This window comes from Clupea harengus, chromosome 21 (genome assembly GCF_900700415.2).
Source record: "Clupea harengus chromosome 21, Ch_v2.0.2, whole genome shotgun sequence".
Taxonomy (NCBI): domain Eukaryota; kingdom Metazoa; phylum Chordata; class Actinopteri; order Clupeiformes; family Clupeidae; genus Clupea; species Clupea harengus.
The window spans coordinates 18,302,752-18,320,922 of record NC_045172.1 but is presented as its reverse complement, the minus strand read 5'-3'; the positions used below and the strand labels follow the sequence as shown (position 1 = coordinate 18,320,922).

Below are 18,171 nucleotides of genomic sequence, written 5' to 3'. Positions count from 1 at the left end.
AAGGCTTACCTTGTCGCGGTCCTCCACCAGGTCAGTCAGCACGTCATCTGGGTCCAGGATCCCCCCGTCTGCGTACTCTACATGGTGCGTCCGCACGCGCACCTCCCCATCCTGTGGAGAGACAACGCAAGACGTCTGAGCTTTCCCTTTCCTCCAGCTATGCACAAAGGATTTTCGGGTTTCGCTTTCACAAAAAACATGATTGTCTACTGAATTAAGCAGCTTTTTCAAGGCAGGACAGAAATGAGCACAAATCCATTCAAGACTTTAAACCTGACACATACATAGTGAAAGTCAGAATTAGGCAATATCATGTAGATAAACATTACTGTCTATTAAACTTCTCTCTATGTTGGCACATTATTGGTACAATCACTCCTCCAGAAAGAACACAGAGATGAAGTGGCACATTAAGCTCAAATTTACTTTTACTCAACTTTTTACTCAACAAGAGAAAAGACATTATGACATGTCTAAATGTTGTCTCTATAGAAGACACAGAATGTAATATGTGTGTGTAATATAACTTAGCCAATCAGCTATTGCACTGTTTCACACTGACAATACAGTGTTTGTATAGCCATTGTAAAAAAAAGGAAGTGCAGCCTAATACACTTCCGAATGAAGTAATAGAGATATCGACTAGCACAGATGTATTACGCTATGACACCTGGAGAGAGTAATGTGATCTGCTACCCCAGTAGTGCCCTGTAACTGTACTCAAATCAAAACGCAGGGGCTGATTTTTCCAGCACCGGTGAGCCGCGGAGGCTCCGCAGGTGCAGAGGGGCTGGGTGTGGGCTTCCTCTCCGGCCGCTCCGGCTGGAGGGTCAGGAAAACCCGCACCACACATTCCTACTGCGTTTGATTTCCAGCGCGCCCCCTTGATTGCGATCCGCACAGGAATCCATATGAAGCATTCCGGCCATTGTTTGTGGTCGGACGGAGAGAGACAGTTTCCCTTATCGGCCCAGGGCTCTACAAAAGGGTTAAGAGTCCCAGCCAACAATACCGAGGGAGAAGTGGTCCTTCAGGGCGCACACAATACTGACTTCCTATTTGTGCTCACAATGCGTGGCCTGTGATTTACACAACCAGCAATTGATGTCGAGTAAATCGCAAAAGAGTAAACTGTTGAGAAGAGAGATGCCTACACATCAGTGAAAGCACATTGTTGAATCTTTTAATCTGTTTGGACATAGAGACCTATGAGGTCAGTGGACAACTTTGTTCAGTGGACAATGGACATTAAATATTTAGCTGATAAGACACCTGAGTGACCAGTGAGTTTCCTGTGGAAACCACGTGAGATCCAAAGCCAAGGCTGGCATTCTGTGGCTACCCAACATCAAAAGAAAATGAAAATAATATTCCACTTGGAGAACTGAAATGAGGTTGTTTGCCTGTAGCCATGTGGAAATGACTGAATAAAAAACAAATGATTGCACTAAATGAAATGAATAAATTCATACGTTTGTGTGAACAATTCAATAAAGAACCTATTGTTCTTCTTTGGTATATCTATGTAGGGACCAGTTGCTAAATCAACTACATTGTCTGAGCCCTACAATGGCAGGGGCATTGGGCTAACCAAACAGCACCACCCTCAAGCAAACAGCCAGGGGGGTTGGAATGGTTCTCACTGGCAGTACGTCAATATCCTCCCACCTTCATCTCTCCCCGTCTTCAACTTGATCTCTGTCTCTTTATCAGTCTCTCTCTCTCTCTCACGCTCTCTCTCTCTCTCTCTCTCTCTCTCTCACACTTACACACGCACACACGCACACACACACACAATATCTTTGTCTCTTTATCAGTCTCTCACCATCTCTTTCTCTCTCTCTCTCATGCACTCTCACACACACACGCCTCTATCTCTTCCAAATTTCACATATTTTTCTCTCACTGGATGATCAAGACAGACTCACTTCCTGATTTGACTCAAATCCATGTAGTATTATTATTAGTAGTAGTAATAGTAGTAGTAGTAGTAGTAGTATTAGTATTAGAAGCAGTAACAGTAGCAGTAGTAGTAGTAGTAGTAGTAGTGGAATGCCCAATAGTGTCTACTGAATATGTAACCAGGCTACACATGAACTCTGGTGGAATGCAGCTCAAGGACAGACAGTGTGGAATGCTTGCTGTACAAAAGGGCTTCTCCTTCACTAGCAAACAAACTAAATGAGAAATGTTGCATGGTTGGAGGTGGACGGAGAGCGTGTATCTATATCGCACCCAACACTCATAGTTCAAGTCCTTGGCATAGCTGAAATACTAGCAGGTTTCATAACAGGTAAAACAAGTGGGGCAGCTCTGTGTTTAAGTGTATGCATGTGGGTGTGTGTGTGTGTGTGTGTGTGTGTGTGTGTGTGTGTGTGTGTGTGTGTGTGTGTGTGTGTGTGTGTTCACCCAGAACTGGTTTAGAGTGAAACAGATCAGTCTGGGAACAGATGACAAAGACGGGTTCAGACTCGTACAGGATGCTGCTGTAACACAAGGCACAGGGTGAGAGTCTGTGGGTGGCATTAGGGAATGATAAAAACGCCATGCTCAAGTCACGAGAGGGATGCGTCATCACACTCCCATGTTGACATTGTGGTCTCACTGTTGTTACCGTGAGTTACAACACATACAGTAGGTGAGGGAATCTTTACCTTCTGTTCGCCACTACGTGTGTAGTTAGGCAAGCACATGCATCGGGGGTTACACAGAGGTCATAAAACACGCAGAATTAGCAGTTTGTTATGCATCGTATTCTTCTTCTTCTGTCAAAGTGAGAGGTTTAGAAATCAGTACATTTCTAGGCCTACTGCAGCCCACCATGTTTCTAAATGCTGCTTCAGTCGTTAGTAGCGCTCTCTAGAGCAAGCCTCACTTTGTGATTGCTCAGTCGGCCTGGAAAAATGCTTACATAGCACAGTCCAACTGCCAATGGTGAGAGAGAGAGTGTGTTTTTGAGAGTGTTTGAGAGGGTTTTCTGTTATGCTACAGCAGCCTGAAGCAATCCCATCATGCACCGCGTCACAGGAGGGACAAAAAGGCTGCATGACAAACTGTGCTCAAAAGGGTAGCTCACCGAGACAAAGATGCACAATAACAGAGAAAAAACACACACAGATACATGTGACAGGACCCACTCACACTCACACTCACACACACACACACACACACACACACACACACACACACACCTCTCAGGGTAGTGTACAATATAAATTAAAATAAATACTGAATCACCATAACTCTAGCCAACACCACAGCGGTGATGCATTAACTATGGTGGTAACTCTTGCTCATGAAAATATACTCAGCTGTTCAAATCCTTCAAGATTACACCTGGTTTCTTGGAAAATACTGTTTCAAGAATCAACATTGATCCGAATAAAATAAACATTTGCTTCTGTGCGGTCTGCACAGCAAGCAATGTAGATGCAAAGATGCTCTATGCTGTTAATACTTACCAATGCAACAGCATGCATTTCAGCTGAACTGACATCACAACTTTAATAACAATGTGTGTTGTGCCAGAGATTCCTCTGATGACTCATTGATCATTTGAATGCAATTGGCCTGTGATACTAGCTGCTTCATAGAGTCAGACCCACACTCCCATGCTGCCTAGAACACAGTTTAAAGGTCAAAGTGCAGGAGACAGGTTATTGCTGATGGTGACTGTTATGGGACGGTTGTCTTTCCTGGCACCGGGCCAACCATTAAGTGATCTCAGCTTCTTTTGTTGCCAATTCAGCTCAGCACCATCTGGGCTGTCAGAGGAGCTTTAGATGCTAAACCAGCACGCCAGCACTGGCCAGCATGGGAAACTGGAGATAACACCATTTCCCTGCCATGAGGCACAGCGAGATACTCAACGAAGACTGATATACCAGCAAAGAAAGGAAATCATTGGTTTTCTACAACACAAATAGACCACTGCACTTAAAAGGCCATCAGAAATATTAAGAGGAGCTTCAATACGTCTGAAATATGACAGAACTGGCTGGCTTCCCAAACGACATTGCGTCTGGTTTTTGTTGTGCACATTTGCATTTAGGCTGTGGTCCAAATTATTTTTAAGTTAATGAGACCGTTGGGATGTGTGTCCAGTTATGCTACACTGTAATAAAGGAAGAGAAGAACAGACCAGAACCACAACAAACTACCATAACACAGTTTGGTACATCGGGAGGGCAAGAATATAACAGGAGTAGAGAACTCTACGGTTAGAAGTAGTTCTAAGATAACTACTTGTACAGCTTTGCAAAAGTTAGGTTACAGGGGCATATTCATCTGTTTGGTAATGAGATGATCTCCTTTAAAAGTGATTGCATTCCTCAAGAGGACGTACCACACCACTCGTGCATGCAGAGAGCAGACAATTAGCATAGCGCTTCACGCTACATTCAGGGCACTTTTCCACCACACAAACACACACACACACCATAATCCTCGAAGCACTCCATTACACTTCAGTGGGGAAATGCTCAGGGATTAGGGAGACAAAAACATTAATGACAGAGAGAGAACCCTGACGAAGAGAGGGGAAGCTATTGAGACTTCAGACGGCGGCAAAGACGTGAGGTAATTAGCAGCTCTTTCACTGAAGTGATGAAGGTCCACAGAGAAGTGTGTCATAGAGCATAAATGAGAGCGTTTCTAAAAGTCATGAGGCCCATTTCTTGTTCCTTCACACGTGAGGCTTCAAAAGCACCTTTAGGAAAATGAGCCACAATTTGACCTCCAAACTCATACTGATCCCTTTTTTTTAAACTGATCATCTGTGACCAAATGAAAAGACACCTGCTTCACAAAGAAATGGGTTCATTTGTGTATTCCTTTATATGGAGATAGATCATGACTAGCCCACAGGCTGTAAATAGTCATGAAAAAACATTTCAGTACATTTCTGGGGGGGAACTGTGCTGCAGTGCTGGACTTTGAATATAACCTGCTTTGAGCAACATGGATGTCTGCCAATGGGTTTTTACAGGTCATCCATCAAAAAAAATAAATCTCTAGAAATAGAACTGACAGAAACACCCCATTTGATGATTCCCCTACTAATTACAAACAAAACCTTCCTCATTGTCCGATATCCTATTTGATGGTTCCTCTGCTAATTACAAACAACAACCCCTTCTCCATTGTCTGATCTAAAAGCTATTGGAAATCACAATAGGCCAACCGTCTACGGTTTCGGCCTACATATGGAAGTCAAGATAAGGGACTGTTGTCCTCCCCTATGTAAATAATGGACCATGAGAGCAACAATAGCCAAAATGGCAAGCAGATGGGCATGAGCCATGCATTAATCAAACTCCATGGAAACGCACCAGTCATAGAGACAAAACTATGCAGCCAGATGAAGATCCCTGAGAGACAGAGGCTGATAGAACTGCCAGCGCGGAGTGGGCACCATCCGTCCGTAACAGCTGGCACCACCTCATACATCAGCAGCCTCGCTGGGGCCAAACGTGGGCCGATAACGTCCATCAGTCACAGGCGCAGAACACTCCGGAACAAAGCCTGCCATCGACGAGCTGACAGGCTGACGCTCAGTCCAAGGCGGGCTCATCAGAACCAGCCGTCCGCCTGGTAGCGGAGATATGGGACTATCCATCAGCCTTTCACATCAGTATATTCATCACGGAGCGCTTGTATTTGCTGTGTGCGTCAGCACCAGCACACTGGCACAGGGCTCCACAGATGTGATACTGGGGACCCACTGTCAGCAGGAGGACGTCTAACAGTGTAAGGGTGATGCCACACTACCAGCACAGATCATGTAATAAGATGGCTGGCAAAGTTGGGAGAAATGAAATGAAGACTTAAACTTAGAGTTAAGTGAAGTTAGACTCGCTGTGAATGTGTTTTGATATGAGTAAAGTGGCTTTGAACACAAATAAACAATGCTTGATAGACTATATCTTTGGGTCATGCCATATATCACTAACAAGCTAGGAATGTGAAATGCCTACTACCGAAAGGCATAATATTTCTATTCTTGGACACTATTTATATTCCATTGTGGAAGCAGAAAGTAGATTGAGGTTTATTCCTCTGTCTTATTTGCATACTGTGGAAGGGAACATTATATTTCAGACACTCTCCAGCCAGATTATAGGTCTAAATTAAAACCTGCATTTAATAATTATTCATATGACTACCAGCTGACTCATGGTACAAGTCCAGGCACTAATTTCCCTGTGGTGCCAGCAGATGAAACCTTTCGAGAAATAATCCTTTTCATTCCTATAACCCTGTCAAATATTATTCACAAGAATGACTCACTAGATAATGAAAATGACCAGTATATCAGATAGATAGTTTATTTCCTTTTGTTCAAATTGTTAAAATATTTTGCTGAATTGTAAATTGTATCAATTGCAGATTGATAGTTACAATACAAACAAAAGAGCAGGTTTGCAGTACCAGCTTCATGATCTCAATACTTTCATGGCATCCCACAGGACTGAGAAAATCAGGGAATTTCAAAACAAAACAAAGTAGCATTAGTGCTTTTCAGGCAGCTAAGGCAACGGTTAGGTATTGCTTTAGATGCCTGAGTTTGCAATGGTTCCATTCAGTACCACTCAGGTAATAACAACTATTTATTCCCTTTATCTTGATTTATGCTGCTGATTTTAACGTTGCACTGACAGTATTGCATAACAACCGACTACAATTGTCTAAAGCTAGAAACAACCACTTTCACAATGGGGTTTGAAGACCGGTAGCCACGCCCCAGTGCAGGTGTTGGCGACTTTTAAATTTGAATTGCTGACAGAATATAGCATATACAATGTTACTGAGAAAGTGCTACTAAGCCACGACACAGTACACAATTAAAATAACACACCTTGGTGTGTTATTGACGCTGAGTTGTTTGATAGATCAGAACTTACCTGTTCCACAATCTTCCTGTATCTTTGGGTAGCCTGTTCCATAAGGTCCCGAACAACCCAGCCATCCTTGCATGGAACAACTACGCCAGTTCTTCCGAAATTCACGGTTACTTTCATGTCGCCGTTAACGTCTGATATGCTTTAAAAGTGTCAAGAATCTACATGGGTAAAAACATTACACGAGTTTCACACGGCTACGTTCTCACTCTAGCTGCTGCTACCTGACGCTCACGGAAGAGCAACAGGTGTCACTAAAGAGGTTCAGTCAGCCGCAGGAAATGTGTTTACATTCGTCTACTCACTGAGGGCTACTTGGGAATATAGTTTGCAAAAACTGAACTCAATGCCTGGAACAGCGAAGAGGTAGGTTAAGCGCACGCGAGTCCAACTATGCTACCTGATAATGGTCCAAGCGGCCATAGAGTGGTCAGTGAAAGCGGAAGCCACTGAAGTGACCATAAGAAACTCTCAGATGAGGAGTGATGGTTCAAAGTTTCTACAGTTGTCTAATTGCAACACAGCTACCTGTTGTTAGTATCTTATCGGTCACTGCCGTTATACAAAACATGAACACGGAAAGTTCCAGCAACTTTTGAGCAGCAATGTAGCCCACACGAAGGAAACTCAAAAAGGCAAATTAAATCTTGACAGATGTGAAAACCGTAGTCTATCTGAATTCCTTATTTTTCTTTGAGATCCAGTAGATGACACCAGTAGTCTTCATCAGCCTATATCTCCCACGATTAGACAGGTGAAGTTGTTTGGATTCCGAAAATTCTACTTCCTTGTCCTCTTCACAAATTCACATCAATCCCATTAAACGTGTTTCTGAAACGTAGGCTAAGGCTACTAATTCCTCCAGTTTTATAAACTCAACGGAACAGTTGACGTTTCAACAAAATGGTACAACCATCCAGCATGGAAATAAAAAATAATCGCGATGTAAACTTTGTTTGGTAACGCAGACTGACAGCACCCGAGAAGTTGCTGGTGTGATGTAACACCACTTGCCAGACAATCAGTACACCTGCCAAACGGTATTGCAACTGCCCGTTTTTTCCTCACTACACCATACATTTACAGTTGATGTTTCTTTTTACCGGCCCGTCTCTGTTTAATTACATGCAATGTAAAAATACTTGATACACGCATGAATGTCAGATTTCAAAACAAGGACAAAGTTTTTTGTTTTTTTCTTGACTTAAATGTACAGATAAATGACTCATCCTGTGATTGTGGAGAAACTATGACATTTGACATGACTTTGATTACCTCATATTACTAGTCTGACAAATATCTTGCAAGAAACCCTGTGGCATCTGTCAGTTGAAGGATTTTATTTGCATCGCATCAACGTCCTTGTCAGAGGCCTGTTTTGTTTTGACAGATAAGTAGTGGCAAAAAAGGATAGAGAAAGACAAAATGCGGCAGGTGATAATTTGCCAGATCACATCTAGTGTTGCAGGTGCAAAGAAGAGTGTATTGGCATCTATCCTGTAATTACAAATTCATTATTTCATAAATATCCTTTCATAACAACAATTTTTTGGTTTTCATTTTTGGGTATTAGTTAAAGATGCAGTCCTCGATTCTGACATTTGAGATCAACAGCCAATACAATTAGGGGGGAAGTGCAGGGTTACAGCAAGGGTAGGTGCGGTTTGAGGGTGAAAAGGAACAACAAACCTAAAACTATCAACTACAGGTCACATTTTGTATGGCAGTGCTCTTACAGCATAGTAGCTTATAACTGACCTATTTGGTGATGAGTTTATAGCCTACTTGGGACTTATATAGTTGTCAAATGGGGGCCTGCCATGAAAAGTTTGGGAACCACTGGTATAACCCCACAACTGGTCAGGCAACCCTATTGGGGGTTTAAATCAGTTTGTCATAGTTATGATGTATGGTTGCTTTTTGTATACAGTGCATCAGGGATATAAAAAGGTGTAAATGATTCTTAAAGCTATATTATGTATGATTTTTTCTTTTAAGTATGCTCAAAAGCATGTCTATATGCATTTTTTTAAATCTCGAATACACAACAGCATGGGCACCATCTCTCAATACTCTTCCTGTACAGCTAACAAAAAAAAGGTTTAGGCTATTTCTAGACCCTTTTCCATTTTGATCCATTTCTGAATGGTGTACAGATCAAATTGTATTTGGTCCAACATTTTTGGACAAAAATCATATTCCTTCACCTGCTATGTTCATTTTGGTGAGTGTGAAGGTTCTCAGCTGGTAATACGAAAGAATAGGAGCAAATGCTGTAAGAATGGGATTGTGATGAACAGCGAAAATAAATACGAAATGTAAAATCAGAGACTTCTTGAGCTATGCCAACATCTGACCCACTTTCAACCCAGTTTATCCCTAATCATCAGCCTCACAGTAGCAATTCATTATTCAGACCACCCTGAAATACAGTCCCGTCCCTCTCCTCAACCACCCCCAAACAACTCAGTGACCCAATTACACAACCTTTTTTTTTCTCACTCATTCTCTCTGTCTTTCTTTTTCTTTCTCCCTCTCTCAGTTTCCCCCTCACTAGTCTGCAGAAGAGAAGCTTAGTCTGTCTATTTCTGAATGTGATGTGTAGCAGCTGCATTTGTGTCATCGTATCCATGCCATACCTTTATATTTGCGAGTGGTAATTAGCAGACCTGTCAAATAGCTTCTATTTGTCTGAACGAACCACACACACACACACACACACGTACACACGTACACAAACACACAAACTCAGAGCCAGCTGGAACAACCGTCATCATGACAAGCAATTATTTTCTCTGGACGTTCTAATCTGTTCTTAATGTAGCAGCCATTTCAAAGACAGCAAACCCACCCACCTTCGTCTTCTGCCCAGTGCCCCGTTTCCTCTACACCGGAGTCCAAAACACCCTGAATGGGATTCTCAGGCCTCTGCCATCTGTTGGTTCAGCCATGCCAACCAATTCAGAGATGTGCCCCCAACCCCTTCCTTTCTCCTGGTGCTTCGTCTACTTTACCTCCAATGCTCCCAGCACATTTTCAAATGAGTATTATCATGGCCCATTATCCCGCCCCTGGCTATAATAGGAGAGAGCACTAACAAGGCTGAGACTGGGCTGTGGCTGCATTTTTAGTAATAACTACACAATGCCTTGGCTGGCGGCGAGTGCCCGCTGGTCGACCAAATGGGTCCTCCTTGCGCTCGTATCAACGTTAGCGCATAGCCTGTGGATCGAAGCATCCCCAGTGGAGAGCAGACGAGAGATGGCCTCCATCTCGGCCTGGTAGGGTGAGAGCGAGGCCGCGTTAATAGGAGCCCATGCCTCATAAAAAGCGAAAGGGGGTAAGAAATAGCTTCCTGCTGATGGGAAGTTATCTGTAGAAAGGAGAAATGCACAGAAACTCAAATTCACACACTGTGTCTCGCACACATATTCAGAGACGGCCTCAGATACACTCACTCATACATAAAGTTAACATTTTTAACACAGGGAGCAAGCAGCATGAACACATTGATAACATGTCCGAGTTTGTTTATCTTCGCCTGCAAGAGGGGACTGTCATTTTCGTCATTGCTTGAATTAGTGTCCAATTCAGAGACTATCTGCGTAACTGGCCCTGAAACTTGTTGCTGTTGTGACGTTCGTTGATGGCCTCGATCACTGAACCTGAACTTTATGTTAAGCGGAACTAAGTGCAATTTGCATTCTACTTTTATTGTGCAGATAGTTTTGACAGTGTTAACAGTGTTAGGTTTTTCCATTGAACGGGAGGGCATCATGTCCGCCCAACCACAGCCTTGTTAGTTGTTCTACCTGTTTGGCAGGTGAGGCTTGTCAGCCTGGTATTTCAGACAGATAGCCTTTTCAAAATCTGGTACTGTTTGTACAGAATATACCACAGAAGTAATTGTAACCCTAACCTTAGATTGTGCCTGAATTGAAGTTAATTCACAAGACCCTTCAATGAGACACAAGACTGACACTTCAATAAGCCTAATCAATTACTGTATGTCAACGGGTTGGCTTTCACACTGGCGGAGAAGCAACGAGATGGTGCAGTCTCTTTGTTAATTCTTTCCTCCACAACAAAAATGTTTTCATCACGAGGAAGCAAGACAGCCCCCTGTTGATTGGGGTTGTCTGCTTAGACTCTCAGTGCATGAAAATATTAAACGTATGACTGCCAGATTTCTCAACAAATGTCATCTTCAGCTCAGCGCCAGTCGGCAAATAAAATCAGCAGCCCGGCCATCCATGCAGCCTTCATTTTTTTCTATCAGTGTTTTGTAATCGTTTTATGACTGACATGTACTTCTACTGTCTAAGTACTCCGCTAAATTATTCGAAAGGTGGAGAGAAGAGATGCCGGAGGTCAATGACAGATTCCTTCACCTTAATGCTTTGGATGGAATTTAGCACTTAAGTAAACACTGAATGATAGTGAGAAATGTTCACTAGACATCTATTGTGTATTTTTAAATGGGGGCATTTAGGCTGACATGAATTAGAGGGTTTAAAAGCAGTACATCCTGTGTGCAACTCCAGTGGCTGTCCTGGTAAGTCCAGTGCTGTCAGGAAGGGTTGGTGGCAATGTGTCCCTCGTGTCCTCGGTCAGCAGAGGGTTGCCATGGTGAGCAGCGGTGGTGGTTTGAGTGGTGGCAACTGTGACACCTTCTAAACTGTGAACAGGGGGAACCTGGACTGTGTCACTAATAGTTAGCCTTTAATTTAACTCACTGATATTGATACAAAGAGCAGCAGGAAGCCACCAAAAGGGATCTATCTCTGTGTGTGTGTCTGTGTGTGTGTGTGTGTGTCTGTCTGTGTGTGTGTGTGTGTGTAAGAGAGAGAGAGGGTGGAAGCTAAATGCACTGCATTTGAAGTCTCAATGCCGGTTGTGCTGTGTAAGCTCTTGTTGGCAGGCTGTTGGCTCAGCCTTAGCTCCGCGAGGCCATTTCATAAATCTCTCCTTGGCGTCTGAGCAGCCCGATCCATTTAATCCATTGTCACTGACAGCAGAAGCCTTTTGGTCGGCACCACGGGCATATTGTTTTAGGGGACACTCTCATTACACAAGCCCGAGCGAGAGAGACGAGGTCATAGGAACCAGGATATGACAGCGCTGAGTAAACATGCCGAGCACCATGTCATCTATTTTGTCTCCCAGTGAAATGGGTTCAGTAGACGGCAACCAGTGTTGTTATAACCCTAATTCAATTTCCATCAGATAGCCAAACAGCAGCCATGTTTGGTGTGAGGCGGTGTCAGCCAGCCTTTGAACTCGCCAATTGACTGTCTGAACTGAAAAGAAGTAGAAAGAAGGGTCAGCCACAGAAAATCAGCATAGAAAATATTTTACATCTCAACTGAAAGTAGAAAAAAAGGAGGTAGGCTACCCAGTGGGTATAAATTGGTTTATCTAAGGAAAACTGTCAAAAGTCTGCTGTCAATTAAAATGTTCAAGCTTTGAGGAGATTGTTTTTAGTCATCAATGTGGTATGAAATTATTTTGGGGAAAAAGCCAATTATGATGAGAGAGAGAATGGAGCTGTGGCTATCTGCCTTCCACGTCAACCCTATTTCCAGCTCCCCAGGAGCTTGGCTTCTTCACTATAGCTATTCAAGATGTGCTATTCGTTTGTTTAACGTAGAATAATAACAAAGACGTAGCAGAAAAGGGGTGTTTTTAAGCTAGCACTTCTGAGAGAAGTGAATGTATGAAATTTCAGTTTGTCTCCATCAATGAAATATCTTGCTTGTTTGATATACACTTAAGGAATCTTTCTAAAGTGAGCATCAATGTGTGGAATTTAGGCTTAAAATGCTGAAGGATATGGACAAAACCTCCAATAAAATGTGTTAAAGAAAAAACAATGCCTTTGAGGGAGACTCTGGAGAACTCAATTTGACACGGGTATCTGTATTATGTTACATCCCCTGTAATAATTCACTCAAGGCACAACATCCATCCAGAAGAGGCATAAAATAGTGCTTACCCACTTCTTTCAGGCGAGGCCGTCTTGATTCTGCTGATGAAAGACCCACCTGTGGCTGGGTTTGACACTGAGGTTAGAACTGAGGTTAAGGCTAAATACACAGCCAGAGCCCTGACCCTTGGTCGCAGTCCCATCCCAGCAATGGGCAGCCTACTGGTAGGCCCAAACCCAAATACCCAAACTGAGATCAATACCAGGCTTGTGGTGATGGCAACTCTCGGGCAAAAGAACATATATAAATAATAATAAGAAACGAATCCAAACTAAGTCTGTGTTGACAAAGACTTGAGTTGCTTTTTTTTTTTCTCAACAAATTATGCAAGGGAGCATAGCATCACCACCGCAGAGTAATGATGCTTCAAAGGCATGGAAAACAGCAACGTGTGTGTGTGTGTGTGTGTGTGTGTGTCTCTTATGCAAGCAGATGAGTAATCTCTCCAGTGAATGCTTCTGTGGTGAGACCCCCCCGCCCGCCCCCGTCCCGTCCCCTAAGACTAAACAGTTAAAGGCAGGCTAGATCATGTTGGATGCACTAAGGGAAATAGACAAAAACACCCCTTCTAAAAATGGAATGGGCCCATACCACAGTACATAAAAGTGTTATGAAACCTCAATAATCAACTTTGGGAATGACAGTGCAGGACTGTTTGTCTAGGATCTTTAAAAGGGTTACATTTGCTTTGAGTTCTCAGTTGGTGCATTAACATTGTGCCTCTATGAGAGAGATGTGCTTCTCTTCCAAAGCTACTGCTGTTGTCTTTCCATCTTAAGAATATCTTAACTGTTAGAAACAAATGATTTGTCTTCTTATTGTTCCTTCATTGTCATACCTCTACCCCTTCTTTCTTTTATCAGACAAATGAGGAGATAAATAGAATAAAGAGTTTATAAAGAATACTTTCGGCATATTTTCTATATCAGCATTGGCAGTTACTACAGACCAGTATAGTTTAAATATGATGTTACTATTATCCTACTTATGCCTAATGTTATTAAAAATGGGGATGACTTACTGTTGGCCAGTAAGAGATGGGATACTGTAGACATATCTCCCATCGCCCTCTCCAGTGCTGCTTTACTTGGTACCTGTTACTTTAACTTCCTTAACTCCCCAAAACAGCAGCATGTATTTCTCCGTGAAAGCCTTCATCTCCCCCACACTCCCAATATCTTTTAAGGTGCTGTCAATCACACCAAGTTTTGCTCTTCCCCTTTTAGACACTGCACTGTGAGAGGGAGACATTTTAGCACACACACACACACACACACACACACACACACACACACACACACACACACACACACACATACACACACACACAAAGAGGATGTCAAACATCACATGCCGACCATGACAAAAAACCGGAAGATGTAGAGAGTGCCTCGCACATTAACAGGTGTTAATAATAAGACTCACTCTCCAAGGACGGCAACACAGAACCCATTCCCTGTCACACCTGCACCTAATGGATCAAATTAACGCCCTGTCACAAAGACATGTTCTCTCCAATTGTTTCCTCTCTCACCTAATCCTGCAGAAAAGAGCTCTGCAATTTAAACTACATTTTGGCAGGAAGTCATCTTAATTAAAGTTCATTACAGCAAGAAAACACTTTGCTAGGGGCTTTCCAAGGCCCGCTGCCGGAAACCATGGCAACCGGAAAAGTAACTGTGTTTCTAATTTCCTGGCTAATTGAAGTGAGCGTCTAACATTGATTTTGGCAATTATAGAGTGCATTTATAACAAAAGCAAACAAGGTACAGGTAATGGCTGTAATAAGAGAAATTGGCTCACTTCTCAGCTTAAATGGAGGAGGGGGGGAAGCGGCGCGGTCGAAACAAACAGCTGGATACTTTGCCACGTCTCGCTGGGTCCAACACGACACTGCCTGACATCGTCCATTCATCATCGCGCCAATCGTCCTGACTGAGCACACAATGTCTATAAGTTGCTACTAGCTCTTTTTCATGAGGCGTTTTAATATTATTTTCTAACCAACATTAATGTCAGCCATATCAATCAGCCATAGTCAGCAGTTGCATTCACAAAGGTTACGATCATGTCATGACACATTGATTCTCATCTACATCGGACAGAATGATGTCAATCGATCAGTCAGCAATGCTCCACACTTGCCTGTACCCTCTTAAAAGGGATTGGACATGTAACTGTGACCACTCACTTTCAGAGCAGTCGAACCCCGAGCTTCCTTTCTAGTTGGTCGTTCACTTAGAGGTTATCTTCAAAGCACTGCCCTGAACTTTCTCTGTGATTTACACAATTCTTGTATACCCGCCTACTTGTGTTCCAATCATTGAAGAGCTCTCAAGATTTTCAAGTGATTGGACCAAAAGGTTGCATACTGTGAACAACCATCACCAGCCTTTTTCTGTTGTATTGAGAAGTAGTACTGTTGCAAAAAAGGACCATCTGGAACATACTACGCTCTCATTTGTGATGTTTGGTCAGGGGCATATTGGCTGCATTCTCTGTTGAATGTCCATTCAGTGTGGATTGTAGTCAAAATCAGGGCACAATTCTTGACAGGAAAGCTTTTCTTTGTTGAGTTTTTTTCCTGAGGCTTTGTGGTGTATTGAGGGGAAAAACAGCCCCGAAAGATGAACAGAACAGATGACAATTGTGCTGAAGAAAAAAGATTCTGCCTTTTTCTATTTACTTGACCAAAACGCCAGATAGCTCTACCATTAGAGCATTCCCAGCGGTTGCCAAGGCAGAGAGTGACTTTGGGTGAAAAATGGCCGTGATTACGATAACACCAACGCACCGATGAATAACATTTTTCATCCCGAAATCAATTAACATTATGAAATAAAGACCTTTCAGCGTACTGCACTCTGTTTTTTTTTTTTCATCTATATCCTTCCTCGTCGGGGGGGGGGGTCAGAATCATCGGCTTCTCATCTGCCAGTGGCTGGAAATCAGCTAATGACATTTTGCGTTCCAAAACACAGTCAATTAAGTTATGCAAATGCGAACGCAGCACCGACCTGTCTCATCACTTAACCCTGTCACCACCTTTTTGGAGGGGATTCTTTCATAGCACTTCAGGTGTGGAAGGTGTGATTTGTTATGCAGTTCTCATCTTGGAGGCTGAAAGCACCGGGAATGGAGTGAGAGAGACAAAGGTAGAGTGTGAGAGAGAGAGAGCGAAAGAGAGAGAGAGAGAGACCATTCCCTTGCAGAAACAATAGAATCAAAATTGCAGCCTGTCAGTCTAATGCCTCATCATAGCTCAGTGATTTGCAGGAGAATCACAATGAACCCTTTAGGGGATGGATCACTGAGCACAGTTATAACAAAATGAATGTCTGATGAATGCTTGATTGACCATAGATTCTTTTCCCTGTGACTTAATTCGTCTTTTACACTATTTATGATGAAAATGGTGAAAGTTCAGTCCCAGTGGAAATTGAGGAACCGACCAGAGAAATTCACTGCATTTTAGTATTGCAAGTATTATACCCTGACATGCATTTGGAGAAACCAATATTTGGTTCGTTTTTTTAACCAGTGGTCTTTGGCTTGTGATGTCGCCAGTACACGTGATATCACGAGACGACACAACAGGGGCTTGTTGACGGATGTGTTTGCGGAGGTGTTGACTGGTCGCTTGAGTCGATAAGAGAGGATTAATCGAGCGGGTCACTTGGAGTTTGTTTCCGAGCTCCTCCACACCACCGGAGCCGCTGGTAATCCCCACTAGGATGGTCCTGTGTGTTTGCTGAGCCACAGATAATGATCTGGAAGAGAGAGAGCGAGAGAACACCTCCCAAATGAAAACAGCGGTGGCTGAGTGTGGAGTGGTCTGCTCTCCCCAGTTAGACAACCAGACATTTGCATCTGAACTGTGTTGCCATGGGGACAAATAAACTGATTTATTTTTCTCCTGGGCGAATTTTCGATGCTTGTGCCTCGTGTACGGTTGACCTCTTGTCACTTGAGATGAGGGGGACTAAAAACTGAGATTCTTCACTGTGGATGGGACTCCACTTCATGTCTGGAATGTCTTCACAAGAGAATGGCGGTTAAGAATACTCCACTCCTCATTACAAACTGTGGCACTACCTGAAGGCCAATCTGGCACAGAAGAGTGCCATCACACTGGCCTTAGCCAAGACTGGCATCCCATTCAAGGTACCATTTTCTGGCAAAGTGGGCGCAAAGCATAGACCGCTAGGTCCTATCCAAGGCCCACCCGGTTTATCTCTGGTTCCACTTACCAAGTATCGGCTGAACTCTTAACAGTTCTGAATTCAGCCTGTGACCTTTCAAGATGCAGTGTGCTACAGGGTGGCAGTTCACTATGGAACCAAGATAAGATACATAAGATACAGTATACGGTTCATATTGATGAACATGCCTGGCAGCACAGTATCCACACAAGAGCATGTCCTTTCAGTCTTGCTGACGTATCTTGTAAACAGCGCCCCCTGGTTGTGCATGAGTTAAAGGACCCCACCAAGCTTAATGGAGCCACTGAAAGGTTCTTGATACTTTCGCCCTTGACAATTCTAAGGACAAAGTTAATAACAAAAACATCAACAAAAGTGTGAGCATTCAGGACGAAACAGGTGTGACTTTTTACCTACGTGGTAACACCGGGGGCAGAGACAAAATCTTATCAAAACAGTTCTACTGCAGGGTACAATTACACCAGCTTGTGGTGGAGAATTTCAAGTGATTAAAAGATTGTTAATTAAACTGCATTCCAAATTAACTGTTATTATTTGTTTTATACACACCCACACCTAACACATGCACAAACACATATACACACAATTCTCCCCTCTCAGATCTTGAGGAGAAAGACATACAACCAAATGTACATAAAAGATTGACTACTCAAACACCCCACATGCCCATATAATGTGATGCGTACAACCTACTCTTAAATTACAGCATCAAAAGCCTTTGCCTTTATTAAGTAGTTCAGAATATTCCAGAGTATTCCAGAACCTCCATAATCCACGAATGATTCCTCCTTCACTCTGCTACAGAGGGTGACCTGAGCAGTACATTTTTACCCCACACAGTTTATTCAGTCTAAGACAAATGGGAATGGTCCACAGGAAACTTAAATGGATGTATACTTTATAGCTGCTCGTATGCGTAAACAAACAAACAAACAAACAAGGCTGACTTCTTTATAGATGCTCGTATGCGTAAATGTATCTCTGTGTGCTCACAGAAGCTTCTTTGGCTAGCAAGTTAACGGGTCTGTGGCGAACGGTAGAAATTCTTGGGCACACCAAAGC

The 18,171-nt window shown here is 43.0% G+C and overlaps 1 protein-coding gene across 2 annotated transcripts in view; it reads right to left on the bottom strand.

Annotated features, from left to right (window-relative positions):
* pard3ba (par-3 family cell polarity regulator beta a) overlaps positions 1–7,908 on the bottom strand; it is a 152,348-nt gene extending 144,440 nt beyond the window's left edge. For both annotated transcript variants that reach the window (XM_031558420.1, XM_031558421.1), the window contains exons 1-2: positions 6,903–7,908; positions 10–111 (exon numbers count right to left, since the gene is read on the bottom strand). In XM_031558420.1, coding sequence (XP_031414280.1) covers positions 10–111; positions 6,903–7,019 — 219 coding nt within the window. In that variant the 5' untranslated portion in view covers positions 7,020–7,908. The remainder of the gene's footprint in view (positions 1–9; positions 112–6,902) is intronic.
* Between the last annotated feature and the right edge of the window lie 10,263 nt (positions 7,909–18,171).